The sequence below is a fragment of the Castanea sativa genome, chromosome 2 (assembly GCF_040712315.1).
Source record: "Castanea sativa cultivar Marrone di Chiusa Pesio chromosome 2, ASM4071231v1".
Taxonomy (NCBI): domain Eukaryota; kingdom Viridiplantae; phylum Streptophyta; class Magnoliopsida; order Fagales; family Fagaceae; genus Castanea; species Castanea sativa.
In genome coordinates this window covers 38,576,760-38,591,510 of record NC_134014.1, presented here as the reverse complement: position 1 = coordinate 38,591,510, position 14,751 = coordinate 38,576,760, and the positions used below count along the sequence as shown (strand labels likewise).

The 14,751-nt window shown below is 33.6% G+C and overlaps 2 protein-coding genes and 1 long non-coding RNA gene across 3 annotated transcripts; all 3 read left to right on the top strand.

Moving 5' to 3' along the window:
- Positions 1-1,182: 1,182 nt before the first annotated feature.
- Positions 1,183-4,494, top strand: LOC142625983 (heat shock 70 kDa protein, mitochondrial-like). Its single transcript, XM_075799739.1, has 6 exons — positions 1,183-1,309; positions 1,708-1,787; positions 1,867-1,945; positions 2,060-2,626; positions 2,698-3,318; positions 3,713-4,494. The coding sequence occupies exons 1-6, from the start codon at positions 1,235-1,237 to the stop codon at positions 4,331-4,333; spliced, it is 2,043 nt and encodes a 680-aa protein (XP_075655854.1). The 5' UTR covers positions 1,183-1,234; the 3' UTR covers positions 4,334-4,494.
- A 2,042-nt stretch (positions 4,495-6,536) lies between these two features.
- LOC142623444 (uncharacterized) lies at positions 6,537-8,597 on the top strand. The gene is made up of 5 exons (XM_075796862.1): positions 6,537-6,635; positions 6,737-6,885; positions 7,181-7,356; positions 7,511-7,816; positions 8,279-8,597. Exons 3-5 carry the CDS (start codon positions 7,199-7,201, stop codon positions 8,283-8,285), a joined length of 471 nt encoding a protein of 156 aa, XP_075652977.1. The 5' UTR covers positions 6,537-6,635; positions 6,737-6,885; positions 7,181-7,198; the 3' UTR covers positions 8,286-8,597.
- A 2,744-nt stretch (positions 8,598-11,341) lies between these two features.
- On the top strand, positions 11,342-12,659 carry LOC142623516 (uncharacterized). Its single transcript, XR_012842160.1, has 4 exons — positions 11,342-11,413; positions 11,515-11,541; positions 12,143-12,226; positions 12,525-12,659. It is a non-coding gene; the product is annotated as an uncharacterized LOC142623516 (long non-coding RNA).
- Positions 12,660-14,751: the final 2,092 nt, after the last annotated feature.

The following is a 14,751-nucleotide window of genomic DNA, read 5'->3' as shown; positions in this document are numbered from 1 at the left end:
GTGTTGTAAGGGTGTATCAGAAATGCTCATGAATTGTACGATATATTGTGCATATTGTGTAAAATCGTATGCATCGTACGATTCACAGATATGTGCTTAATCTTTTTAAAAAAATATGTACTTTTATTTGAATTGAACAAGTTATTAGACTTGTTTTTAACACAAAATTACTAAGTTATTTAATTTAGCTTGATAAAATAACATGTCCATAAGTTTTTTTCCCCCTCTTTCTCCTACAAAGTTTGGGATACACATTTATACTTCACTTTCATATTTACAAATTTATTTTCTATACTATGAATAAATTATTAATTGAGAATATAATTATTTTTTATTTTTTTCATTATTCTTATAAGTCTAAGAAATTAGAATGCCAGGAACAAATATTTTTTTAAAAATTATTAAACTAAGAGAACAAGAAGTGATATTAAATATTGATGATGATGAAGACAATTTTAATGAATAGACAAGCTTGCAAAATGATAAACATGATGATAACATTGACTTGAGATGGAGTTGATTAGACAAGATGATGAATATGATAAAAAGAAATTATTATTGTGGGTGGTTTGTAATGTATTACCACTTTTTTTTTTTTTTTTTTGAGAAACAAACACACACACACATAAGGGAGAGAGAAAGAGAGTAATGAGTTTTAACACAAAGACACACCACTTTTGAGTTTAATTAATTTGAATATGTATGTCATAAACACATGCTAGTTTGATTTATTTAGTTAGCTTATTAAATATTATTACATATGTGATTAATAAATTAGTTATTAGTTGAATATATTCAAAATTTCTAATGAATATACCTTTATATATGTGTTTATATATACATATATAATTTTTTTTTATAAATTTTATAAAATATTTGTGTATCTTACAATATAAGATAATATACGTTACGATACACTATACGATTCACAATTTAACAACAAGTTTATTGCATAAAATAATTTCGGAATGATAATTGTGCTAAAATTACACTCATAAATTCAATAGCCCCAATTAAGGTTAAAAAAAATAATTGTGGTCAGTATTCTCATCATTTATATATGGGGATAACTTTTGCCTCACTCCTGTGTACTTGTGTTATTCGTGCTGCCCAAGAAAACTTTCATGCCTTGTCTTTAAAACCCTTTGCAAGAGCACCATACGTTTCTCTTTCTTTCTCATGCTCTAAAACCCGATTCTTAAACCCCACATTCTAGTCAACCATTTCTTCAGTTATGGCCACTTCTGTCCTTCTTCGGTCTCTAAGGCATCAGAAGCTTCGAACTTCTTCTTTAGCAGCTTGCAGATCCGTAAGTTGTATTCCTTTATTCTTTTTTCCCCCTTTTGTCTTTGTTACAGAATGGAAATCCTCTGTTTTTATTTTTTTTTATTGGCTGGGAAAACGAAGAAAACTAAAAAGTTCCTACCTTGAAATCTATTCGATGATAGATTGTAATCGGATTAGTCATTGTAGTTGATTTCTTGTTGTTGATGATTTTTTAATTTTGGAATCTGTTATTTATTTTCTTTTTTAGTTAACAGATGCATTCTTCATTGTTTCATTATTCAACTGAGTTATATTTTTTCTCAAATATGTGGAAGGTTTTACATATCCTAATGTTATTTTTATTAATCCATGTTTTGCGAAGTCTCATGCATGTGACTATTTTGATCATAAAAATCTTCTTGCGCCTTGTTACTCCCACAGTTCATAGGTGGCAGTGCCAAGACATCATTTGCTACCTCTCCTTTTGTTAACAAATGGGCATCCTTGGCAAGACCCTTTAGGTATATCTCTTCTTTCTGCAGTTTATTGCATGTTTCCAATGCAAGCCTCTTTGATGATTTTATTTTAAACCATACACAGTTCTAGGCCCATTGGCAGCGATGTTGTTGGAATTGACTTGGGTACCACCAATTCATGTGTTTCAGTTATGGAGGGAAAGGTTTGTTCATCCTCATTTTAACTTTTTTGAGTATGTAAAAAAAATTAATTTCCTTCCTTATTGTTAATTTTCCATGATAATTTTCTTTGGCTATTTCACTGATATTTTCTGCAGAATCCCAAAGTTATTGAGAATGCTGAAGGTGCTCGAACCACACCGTCAGTGGTTGCCTTTGACAAGAAAGGGGAGCTGATTGTGGGAACCCCAGCCAAACGTCAGGGTGTGACCAACCCATCTAACACATTTTCTGGTACCAAACGTCTCATAGGGAGACGATTTGATGACCCTCAAATACAAAAAGAAATGAAGATGGTGCCTTATAAGATTGTTAGAGGCCCTGCTGGAGATGCTTGGCTTGAAGCCAATGGAAAGCAGTACTCTCCAGAACAGATTGGGGCATTTGTTCTTACCAAGATGAAAGAAACTGCTGAGGCATACCTTGGTAAAACAGTTTCTAAAGCTGTGATCACTGTTCCAGCTTATTTTAATGATGCACAGAGGCAAGCAACAAAGGATGCTGGAAGAATTGCTGGTCTAGATGTCCAAAGAATCATTAATGAACCAACTGCTGCTGCACTGTCTTATGGGCTAAACAGCGAAGAAGGCCTTGTAGCTGTTTTTGATCTTGGAGGTGGAACTTTTGATGTTTCAATCCTGGAAATATCAAATGGTGTCTTTGAGGTATGCATCACTCAATTTTTGCTATGTTGTTTCTTCATCGTAAATGAGTCAGCTAATAGTCTTTTTAACAGGTCAAAGCTACAAATGGAGATACTTTTTTGGGAGGGGAGGACTTTGACAATGCACTTCTAGAATTCTTGGTGAATGAGTTTAAGAGAACTGATGAGATTGATCTTTCAAAGGACAAGATGGCACTGCAGAGGCTTCGGGAAGCAGCTGAAAAGGCTAAGATAGAACTCTCATCTACAAGTCAGACTGATATCAACCTTCCATTTATAACTGCCGATGCTTCTGGTGCTAAACATTTTAATATCACACTGACCAGATCAAAGTTTGAGACTTTGGTGGATCACTTGATTGAGAGGACCAAAAATCCATGCAACAACTGTGTAAAGGATGCTGGGATATCAGTCAAGGATGTGAATGAAGTTCTTCTTGTGGGAGGGATGACCCGTGTTCCCAAGGTACAAGAGATAGTTACACAAATCTTTGGGAAGCCCCCAAGCAAAGGAGTAAATCCTGATGAGGCAGTTGCTATGGGAGCTGCAATTCAAGGTGGTATCCTTCGTGGAGATGTTAAGGAGTTGCTTCTGTTGGATGTGACTCCTTTATCACTTGGCATTGAAACTCTTGGAGGCATCTTTACGAGGTTGATCAACAGGAACACAACCATCCCTACCAAGAAGTCACAGGTCAGTTTATCTACTAAAATGCAAATTCCAGAAAACTAGGATCAGGGTGAGAACTGAGAAGTAGTAGACTTAAATTAAAAAGTTAATACTATAACATAATTATTTGACCTGTCTGCTTGATGAGAAGACTATATCTATACTCATATATGTTGTAAAATCAGTAGATAGACAGTTGTATTTAGAATGCATAGATTAACCCAACCCTTGGCAGGGCATGCCAATGCCATTTGTAGGAGACTGGATTCTAACAAAAGGAGGTTATCTTATCAACGTTTTGCTTTTAATTCTTATTTTCTTTTAGTGTTTGTTTTTGCTAGTGTACTTGAACACTGTGTTGCACCTAGCTGTAAGAATATAAGGTTTAAATTTTGATTTTCATGCATTTGTGTCTCAGGTCTTCTCTACTGCTGCAGACAATCAAACTCAGGTAGGAATCAAAGTTCTCCAAGGTGAGCGTGAAATGGCAGCTGACAACAAGCTTTTGGGTGAGTTTGAGCTAGTTGGTCTTCCTCCTGCACCTAGAGGCATGCCACAAATTGAGGTGATGTTTGATATTGATGCAAATGGAATTGTTACGGTTTCTGCTAAGGATAAGTCAACAGGTAAAGAACAGCAGATTACAATCCGATCCTCTGGAGGGCTCTCTGAGGTTGAGATTGAAAAGATGGTCAAGGAGGCTGAGATGCATGCTCAAAGAGATCAGGATAGAAAAACTTTGATTGATATTAAAAATAGCGCTGACACAACCATATACAGCATCGAAAAATGCTTGGGTGAGTACAGGGACAAGATTCCTATTGAGGTTGCATCAGAAATAGAGGCTGCCGTTGTGGATCTGAGGAAAGCAATGTCCAATGAAAATATCGATGAGATCAAGGTGAAGGTTGATGCTGCAAATAAAGCTGTTACAAAGATTGGAGAGCACATGTCTAAAGGCTCAGGAAGATCGTCCTCGGGAGGATATCAGGGTGACGAGCAGCCCCCAGAAGAAGAATATGAAGAGGTCAACAAATAGAAGTTCGTAAATCAGATCACATGATATAAGATAATACAATTATTTTTTTCATGAGTTTCCAAAATCTTTTTTCAGTGGTTCTGTAGTTAATTTAGTGTGGACTTTACATGAGAATTTATTGAGAAGATTGTCATTTGTGAATGCAATCTTAAATTGGCCCCGCATTAAAATTGAATCCATTAGAATCAATTTTGAATTTATTTTTGCTGCATCTTGAAGTGGCTTCTGCTATTATTTTCACAAATACAATAGAAAGTACTCATGCTATCTTGGCGAAACTGGACTAATGGTAACATAGGTTCAGAAGATCTTATACTGTAGTGCCTAAATTTGGCTTGGGATCTGCTGTTACTTTGTTACTGGACCCTGCTTCTTATATTGTTGACAGAATGTTTCATTGGGTCTAATGCATTGGTTTGGTTGCAACAATTATGTTTTGGCGATAATGTTATTAGTGAAGGTTACTAGAATCTTTTTGTATCTCCTAATCTGCATGCTACATTGTTAGATTTAGTGGCCATTTGGCATCTGAAGTAGTGCTTTAAGCCATGGAGTTAAAGAGTGTTATATCAATTTAGTAGCCAAATTGATCAAAAATTTAAATGTTCAAGGTATAGACATGATAATTGAAACTTCGGAGACTAAACTGTACCAGGCCAAACCAAAGAAAATATTACAAAATGAGCATGGACATTTTGGCCGCTTCACAGTTTTATCAGTGTAGTAAATTATTTTTTGAGGTACAACTATTTCAAACAACTCCATTTTCAAAAAGCTGAAAAATAAGCTATACTAAACAAACCCTGATAGTGTTGGAAACCGTACATTTTTGAAAATTATGTGGAAATCAGGGCAATATATTATGCTGGAAATTTGTTATGTTGAACTTACACTGTTTGTGTGCATGTCTAGTTTGTCCTTTTAGTGCAGTCAATGTTCCAATGTTTTGCAAAAGTAAATTCTAGAGACACACCCAACTCTACACCTAAATTCGCAACATGTTTATGTATTGCCTTGTGAATTCTAATTGGTGTACCTAATTTTTTTTATCATCAAGTACCCACACTGGTCCTATGTAAGTACTAAAATTTAACACCTAAGCAAGTTGTGAAATTAATTGTGGATTTGGGTGTGGTTGTAGGCACCTTGATTAGAAAATGAGCATGGACATTTTGACTTATGCAATTCATGGGAAAATTTAATATAATTATTTTATAAAAATATAATGTAAAATTTGTAGGTTAAATACTACATGTGTTACTTAAAAGTATTTTCTATTTTTATAAGTTTTATGTAATAGAATATATAATGAACTTTGCATTCAACAACAATACATAGTTATATATATATATATATATTTATTTATTTATATATGAAAAACATAATTTAATAAAAAAGATTTAAATCACATAATTATACTATTGTTTATATAAATGGAAAAAATCAATTATTGTTTTTGTTTTGTTTTTAGAATTGTTATTTAAATTAATCATACTCACAACTTTTTTAATAAACCTAGAAATTGATCACTGTTCCAATTTGAGTAGAGGATAGACCTTAACAGAAAATTGAAGAGAAATGGCAGGAAGTGATTGAGTGTAGAAGTTTCTCGTATAAAATCATTGACTCTAGAGATATAGTAATATGGAGAAGACAAAATTGTTTCAAGCACCAACAAAAATGGAATTGTGATGTTGGGGTCTTGGGTTGAAACAAGCGATATTTTAGTAGGCAAATTAATGCCTCAGGTGGCAAAAGAATTGTCGTTTGTTTCGGCACGTGTCAACCTTCCGCTCATGATTCAACCACTTGAATCCCATTTCTAATATATATATTACTTTTAAACTATTTCTATCTATATATTACTTTTATACTGTTTCTATTTCACTTCACTTTTCAGATTTGAATTTTATATAAATAAATTAGAAAGAACTGAAGGATATAAAGAGCTAGAGAAAAGGAATTTTAATTTAAATAGCACTCTAATTGTTTTGTTTTGAATACTATTATTATTAAAAATAAAAATTCTAATTAAAAAAGAAAAGAAAAATCTAACCGACTCTCACATTTTAGCGCCAAGCCTAATTGTTTTGTTTCGAATACTATTATTATTAAAAATAAAATTTCTAATTGAAAAAAAAAGAAAAAGAAAAAGAAAAATCTAACCGACTCTCACATTTTAGCGCCAGGACAAAAGATTTAAATTTGAAAAATTGAGGACAACCTCAGAACCACTTCGGGGCATCTCAGGCAAGCTCCTCTCTCTGTCTCAGGTTCTCTCTCGGTCTTAGCTCAGTCTCAGGTTGTCTCTCACTTTCATGTTCTCTCTCTCTCTCTCTCTCTCTCTCTCTCTCAGATTCTCTCTTGAATTTTCTTTCTGACTTGTATTAATCATTTTGATAGCTTTGCAATTTTACGAATCACAGAAGAATTCGTCTCAGTCTCAGGTTCTCTCTCTCAGATTCTCTCTTGAATTTTCTTTCTGACTTGTATTAATCGTTTTTATAGCTTTGCAATTTTACCTATTACAGAAGAATTCGTCTCAGTCTCAGGTTCTCCCTCACTCTTCCTCTCAGATTCTCTCTTAAATTTTCTTTTTGACTTGTATTAATATTTTGATATCATTTCAATTTTACCTGAATAATTCTGTATAAATTGAGAACTCTTAAATATTCTTTTTGACTTGTATTAATCAGTTTGATAGCATTTCAATTGTGATAGAATAACTCTGTTTAAATTGAGAACTCTTAAATTTTGATTTCAGTTTTAACAAATAATAATTCTGTTTAAATTGATTACTCTTATAAATTGTCTTTTTGACTTGTATTGATCATTTTATTTTGATAGCATTTCAATTTCTACTAGATGTCTGCTACTGCTCGGTTGTCCGCTCGATTGGCGTGGAGGGCTCTTACTGGCATTTTCAAGCGTAAGAAAACCGGAGGAAATGGCTCAGTTGTTGGTGGAGGCCTCCCGAAAAGTACTCCTCCAATTAGCAACATTCCAAAATCCGGTCTCATTAGGTAATTTCTTTCTATTTCTATTTCTTCTTGCTGGTTTTTGTCATGAAGCTCCATTTCCTTTGGTTAGAGAGCTCGAGGAGAGAGAGGGGGAAGATTCTAATTCCAATTTGACAAGTATTTTAATTTAATTATTTTTGTTGTTGTTTCTATATAGGCCTGCTGCTGGTCTTTTCTTTCAAGCTGCTCGTTTTGCATTGTGGTTCTCCAAATATAAGGGTTACTTTCAGGGTGGAGCCCAGATTTTAGCTCTTGGACTTTCTACCTACTGCTTTTCCAAAATTTCCAAAAGGCTGGGAAGTCTGGAGCAGAAAGTTGAACAGATTGATCGTAACGTGGTCATTGTTAATGAGGGAATCAACATTATCATTGCTGATTTGGCAGAGATAAAGGGAAGGATGGATGCTGTCATTGCGACCAGGGCAACCATTGCAGCAAATCCATGGCTGTTAATGGTCGTCAGGTACAAAGGCTTGGTCATTTCTTGGCTGTATGCAATAAGCAACTAGTGTCATGCATAAATTCCAAATATAGCTTATTTTCATGAATAGTTTCACCTTAATGGGATTGCCTAGGAAATTAACCCCACTTAAACTTTGATTATTATTTTTTTTTTTTTGTGTAATTCCCCCTAAAGAAATTTAGGAATAAGGTTAGGGCTTTATCTTGGAAAGCTTCTGTTTGTTGGGTTTGAGTATAATAGGGTTAAGCATATTGCTCATACTGTAACCCATTAACCCCACTTAAACTTTGATTTAATATGCAATAGTTTTGTTGGGATTTAAATGAAGCATGACTATTGATTTATTTTTTCCTTCTTATCAGTCCTTTAAACATATTCTTTTGATGATACTTTCAGAAATCTTTGTATTTTATTATTCACATGTCAAACAAATTTATTTGGTGTCTCTCTTTTGGGATCCAGGACCTGATGGGCTTTTTGAGGTGAAGCACGAGCACCACTAAGGCATTGAGTCCATGGCTACCAAGTGTTGCACATTCTTTCCATCCTGTCAGATTCTATTGTACTACCTTTGGATGTTGATGATCAGAATTTCTTTTTCGCATTATGGATTCTGAACTAATACTTGCAAGTGGCAAATTCTTTTTTGCATTATGGATTCTGGACTAAGGCATTGAGTCCATAGCTACCAAGTTGTTTTGTGTTGTCTTTTTCCCATACTTTCAGCTAAATAAAATTGATGATAGTCTGGATGATTCACTTTCCAGCTGATTGATTTCAATGATAGCAATTATTATCATTTAGTGTGGAATGTGAGTGAATTGACAAGAGGACCACAGGACTGGCCAGGGGAGTTTGGTCTGGAACAGGACTAATGAAAATTCTGAAAGCAAGACAACTAGGAATGAAGCAAATAATTTTGGTATAAGGATTTGGGAGAATTGTGCATTAAGGAAAATCAAGTGGCTTGTCAATTGGAGGCTCTGAAACAAGAAATCAATAATACATTTGAAAAGACACAGGCTTTTTTTTTTTTTTTTTTTAACAGTTCATGATAGAAGTTTGACTAAAGCCAAACAACCGGCTGCTTTAGCTTTGAATGTGTACATATTCTGGACTCTTATCAGTAGATGCTTCTTTTTCCTATTGATGTTATGAAAAAAGATAAGAGTTCAGGATTCTTATTCATGAGACATGAGACATGAGAAATGAAAATTAAATTTTATTTTACAAACAAAAATGCCGTGGAAAAAGGAAGAAAACAAAATGGGGGAGAATTTATAAGGTGCCTGTATTAGCTAGGCTTAATGTTTAGGAATTGGGATCCAACATCCACAAAGTGCGGTGATATGAATTTATTCTCTGAAGAGAATCTGATATAAAGAATTTTTTCTCGGACTCTTCAGGCTCCCTGTACCATCTTGGACCTTGGAAGAGTGAGAAGTCGAAAACTTAGCTATGAAAAAAGCTTTGCAAAAACTTAATTAATATGATAACTCGTACTTACTAGTGTTTACAAGTCCAAGTTTGAATCACCTCCTCCACTTAAGATGTATATATTAATAATAATAATAATAATAATAAAGTTATTCGCTCTTAATAACACTACGGGTCCGTTTGGATAAGTGGTTTAAAAAAGTGCGTTTTCAGAAATAGCGTTTTTAAAATAAGCGTTTTGAAAACACAATTTTGAAAATCACAATAAAACGTTTGGCAAACTTTGTGAACAATATTAGTCTAAAATTGTTGTTTCAGTACAAATTACCAAAAAGACCTTAGCGTTTGGTTTGTATACTATTTAGTTTGTCTGCTAAATCATGATCCAAATTCCAATATATAAAAAAAAATATAATTAAGTACAACCAATTACATGATGTATTGTTGTATATTTTTATTAGGTATAATAATAGTTTGTTATGTTTATTTAACAAATAAAGATGAAAAAGAAAAGTCATAAAAGTGGCCAAAAGAAAAGAAAAGTCATAAAAGAGTTTATGACCCATACCATTACCTGACCACCTAGGGACTCTAAGTTTTGAGACTTCTAGTTTCAACCATACACGTGGTGGAGGTAGATGGGTAATTGATAAATGTTGCTTTTGTAAAATCAAAAAGTCACTCTCTGTGCTTCCTAAAAATGACGGAAGAACTGAAGAAATAAAGAAAGAAAAACTGGGAGAAAAAAGGTAGAAGAGTTAGAATGCTGGAGATTTAAAGGAGATGAGCTAAGAAAAGTGTGAAGACTGCTTATTTAGCAAGTGCCTACCCTGCATGCATCTGCCGAAAGCTAGTGTCTGCAACTATATGGTGGTGCAGATTAGGTAAGTTGCTAAAATTACATTAAGCTTGAAGTTTTTTTTGGGAGGGGGGGGGGGGGGGTCATGATCCCCACGGCCTAACGTGGCTCGCCATCGGACAAGCAGCAAGCTTGAGGGTGACCAGTGAGGTTATTTGCTAGCTGGTGTTTTTGTCATATAGCAAAAACTTAAGGGTGTTTTAGGTATTCAAACTTTAAAATGTATAATGTGATTTGCGTTTTCAATGAAATTTTTCAAAAAGCTATTCTATACCTCAGTTTCAAAACGTAATATTTGACGTTTTAAATAATGCAATTTCTAGTAAAATCGTTATACCAAACACACGTGAATTGACGATTTTAATAAAAACGTGCGTTTAGGATTCTAGCAAAGGTAAGATTCTTGTAGGCTATAATATTTGAAGCAGCTTCATAGTCAATTTTCAGGTTCATGACAGTGAGTGGAAAAAGAAAAGTAATTTCCCCACCAATGAACAGAAAACTATATAAAGAATGGAAAACAGATCTTTTAGTCAAAATTTGTCCTGAGTGCTCTATCCAGTACGTGGTCTTCCTAAATCTAACTCATAATCATAAAGGTGCATGTCATGTTCAGTCTAAGATGGGGGTTAGGTAGGACTTTTCAAACTCAATTTTAGGTTTGGAGGGGTTGTCAGTGTTCATTGATTGTGCCAATTGCAGTACGCCGCATGCTTCATTGGTCTTTTCATGTTGCAACTGAGTTCCACCATGATAGAGCAAGTGAAGATTTGAGCAAAAAGAAGAGCAGTGACTTGGCACAAATATGGACCAGGCTGAGGTTGACCCAATCTACTGAAGTCTGGCCTAACCCATAATAATAATAATAATAATAATAATAATAATAATTAAAAAAAAAAAAACCGCAGCCCCCAAACTTAATAGAATAAATAGTTGATGTTCAGCACCGCCCACTCCAAAAAATAACACTAACAGTAGGGTTGCATCGTGTTTCAGATTTTTCTTGTACGATCGATCTCTAAAATTACACAATGGAGGATTCTACGGAGGATTTTACTTTTACTGAGCAATTATTGGTGGATTGTTTCTGTATAGGTACGAATTTATGCTAATTGATTAGGGTTTTGTTTTGTTTTTGTTTTTGTTTTTTTTTTGTTATGTAGTAATTGGATTTTGCTTTTTCTTCATTCCCTAACCCAAACACTAATTCCGCTACTCTTTTTTTTTTTTTTTTTTTTTGTAGTTTATTCTCTGGTAATTTGGAATGTGTTTGCCCATTCAGGAGACATAGTGAGCTCGTGGCAAGTTCTGCTTTTGGTTTTACTTTTTAATTTAATTTAAATTAATTGTTGACTTTTACTGAGTTGATACTAATTTGATTGTGTTGCATCTTGGTCTATAGGTTTGAAAGACGAGCAAAAAAATCCGAGTATGTCTGTTTTTCGTTTTTACTATGCTTTCATATAATTCAAAGAAATCTCATCATGTGCTTGCATGTTCTAATTATTTATATACTCATAGTCCTATTTTGAGTTTACGTTGGAGTTTAGTTGGTGCATAATATAGACCTTTCAGTTGGATTTATAACTTACCAGTGGAGAGTAGTTATGGGTTTAGGGTTTGGAGAACTTGTGTATCCAGGGTTTAGGGTTGCTTAAAAAGGATTATGGGATTGTAAAAAAAAAAAAAAAAAGCAGAAAACATAGGTTTTTAATGTATTTAAGAGGTTGTATGAACTCTACTTAGAGAAGGAGAAAAAACTCTTTCTTGTACTGGTAGTATTTGGTTTCTTACTAGTATGGTACTAGTCCAAATAGTAAATAAGTCCTATTAATACAATAAAACCCTTGGAATTTGCATTTTTTTTTTTATGCCTATTGGGTTGTTAATATATTGTATGACTTTTATTATAAAGATTTTGCATTGACATGATGTTCCTTTTAGGCATCTTGGTATTTATTCAAAATCAATTTGATTAAATTTTGTTGTTTCAATTATTATTTTCATTCTAATGATTTTTTTTTTAACAGGTTAGCTAGAATCCATCACATAATTCGCAAGAAAGGATGGACAGCAAAATTTATGACTTTGGGAGAGTTGGCTGAGGATCTTAAGTAAGTCTTACAATTTTAACAAATTCGTATGCATAATAGTAACTTTAGAATTTGTTCACAAGAATCTTTAAACTTGATCCGATTAAACCAAACATAATATACTTGTTCGACTGTAGAATTTTTCCTTTTAAGGTAAAATCAAATGCCTTTTAATTTGGTCTATTGTTTCATGAAGTTTTTAGGATCTGTGAAGATGCAAACTTTTGGACTAGAATGTGATATCTGTGACAATTTTCTTTTTAATTTTTTGCAAGAAAAAAAAAATCTTAATGACTTCCCAATTTACTTATGGGCCTAGGTCTTATGGAGATACGTGGAGCGAACTGGCTGAATCTGAATGAAACTTCAATGTGAAGACAGATTGACATGAATTCAAAATATTCTTGCTTCACAGTTATTAAATATACTAGTTCCTCGCGTGATGTGCTACTCGTATGTTGAATCTTTAGTTGCATTTATGTTATGTTTCATGTATAATACTTATTATGGTTAATATTTTCGGAATGAACTTCAATTATATTAAATATTATAATTAATATTATGAATTAATTGCTTGATTTTTTTTGGTGGTAATTTAGTAGTTGGAGGTGGGGGGATTTGAATTTTGCATATCATTGTTGAAAACACTTGGGAGTGTAAATTGAGTTACAAGGCTTGTGAAAAATGCGTGATTAATTGCATTAAATTTAATTGTTGTCGAACAAGATAAAATTACTTATTCTTAATTGATCAATGCAATTGCAATCATGTGTTGAATTTATGCCAAAATATAGTTCTTGTCTCCAAAGTTTACATGAATTTTTCATTTTTTACATAAATTCTAAAAATTTAATGAATTTATTTGTTTTATATTTTTAATAATTTAAAGATGAAAACGAACTTCTGAAATTGATGTTGTTTATGGATGAAAAAATTGTATTTTTTTTTTAAAAGTTTAGAGATCTAGAACAAAATTCATGCAAATTTTAGGGTTGAAAACAATATTTTGGCATTAAATTTAACCGTGCTTTACACCTAAAGAATAGTATTTAAGTTTGGTCTATTATATTTGATATGTTTTTACGTACTTTGTGTCCTTAATGACAAGAATTTCCTACACACAACCCCTGCAGCAGTTGCTACAAACAGGGAAAAAAGAGACACATATGCAAGGGTCATGTGCAATGCACATGACCCTTTTTAAGAGTTACTTCTCTCTCATGTTCAGAAGGCAGTCATGGCACCCACACAAGCCACACTCTCTCTTTCTCCTTACTCCTCCTCCTCCTCCTTTGTTTTCCTCAAGAACTCCAGACTATCAAAGAGAATCAGCCTGTCATAAATATGATTCTCCAAAACAATGTGACCCCTCAAGGCCAAACAATTGAAAATCAAACTGTCATTACCTCACAATCAAATAATCTGCAAAACAAAAACACTACTTTCCCTACATTTCCCCACAAAATCCCTAAAAAAAGGGACTGCATTCCTTATGAATGAATCATTGCAACCCCTCAATACCAAACAATACTGCAAAATAAATCTTTTATCTTCACCTAAATTTCTATGAATCCAGTCAATAAGAAAAACAAGCTTTCAAAATCTAATTACCTCAAAACAAAACAACATAATGTAATTATCTTCATTCTCTCACAAACCAAACAAAACAAAATCCATAAAAAAGCACTGGTCTCTTCCCATTCCCTCAAAACCCAAACAAAACCAAGCAACAATACCATAATTAAAATTTTTCAAACACTACTCATGCAAAATAAAACTCTCTCAGAAACCATGTAACAACAAAAAATCAACCTGTCATAAATGTGATTCTCTTGCCGGTGTGGGGGTCCTGAGAAAAACAAAGGGGGAAGAGGAGGATGAGAGAGAAAGAGAGAGGTGGGTCTGGAGAGAAAGAGAGGGTGGCTTGTGTGGGAGAAATTACAAGGCCCTCGTGGTATATCACGTCACTTGTCCACTATTCCACTCAAAGACTCACACTTTTTAAAAATTGTTGAGTCAGAAAATTTTTTAAAACAAAAACTAATTATTGACTCAACAATTTTAAACAAGTAGGAGTCTTTTAGTAGAATGGTGGACAAGTGATGTGGTCCACCATAAGAATTGTATAATTTCTCCTTGTGTGGGTGCCGTCTGAACATGAGAGAGAGAAGTTAACTCTTAAAATGGGCCATGTGCATTGCACATGACCCTTGCATGTCTCTCTCTCTCTCTCTCCTTTTTAACACCTGTCTCTATTTGCAGTTAATTATTGCAGGCTTGTATGCAAAAAATCCCTGTCCTTGTTTTAATATGTTGTGAAAATACTCAACTTTGTTGCCATAGAAACTCAATTTGTGTAATATTTCAAATTTCTTATTTAAAAACTTAAAAAAATAATCATTGAAAATTATCTTATATAAATAATCATTGAAAACTAACCTGATGTCGGTGATGGTCGGAGATGGGTCTTCGCCCACAAAAGCCGACTGACGCGGGTTGGATGGCGGGTTTTATTCTTCAAAACCCGATATACCCGATCCAACCGA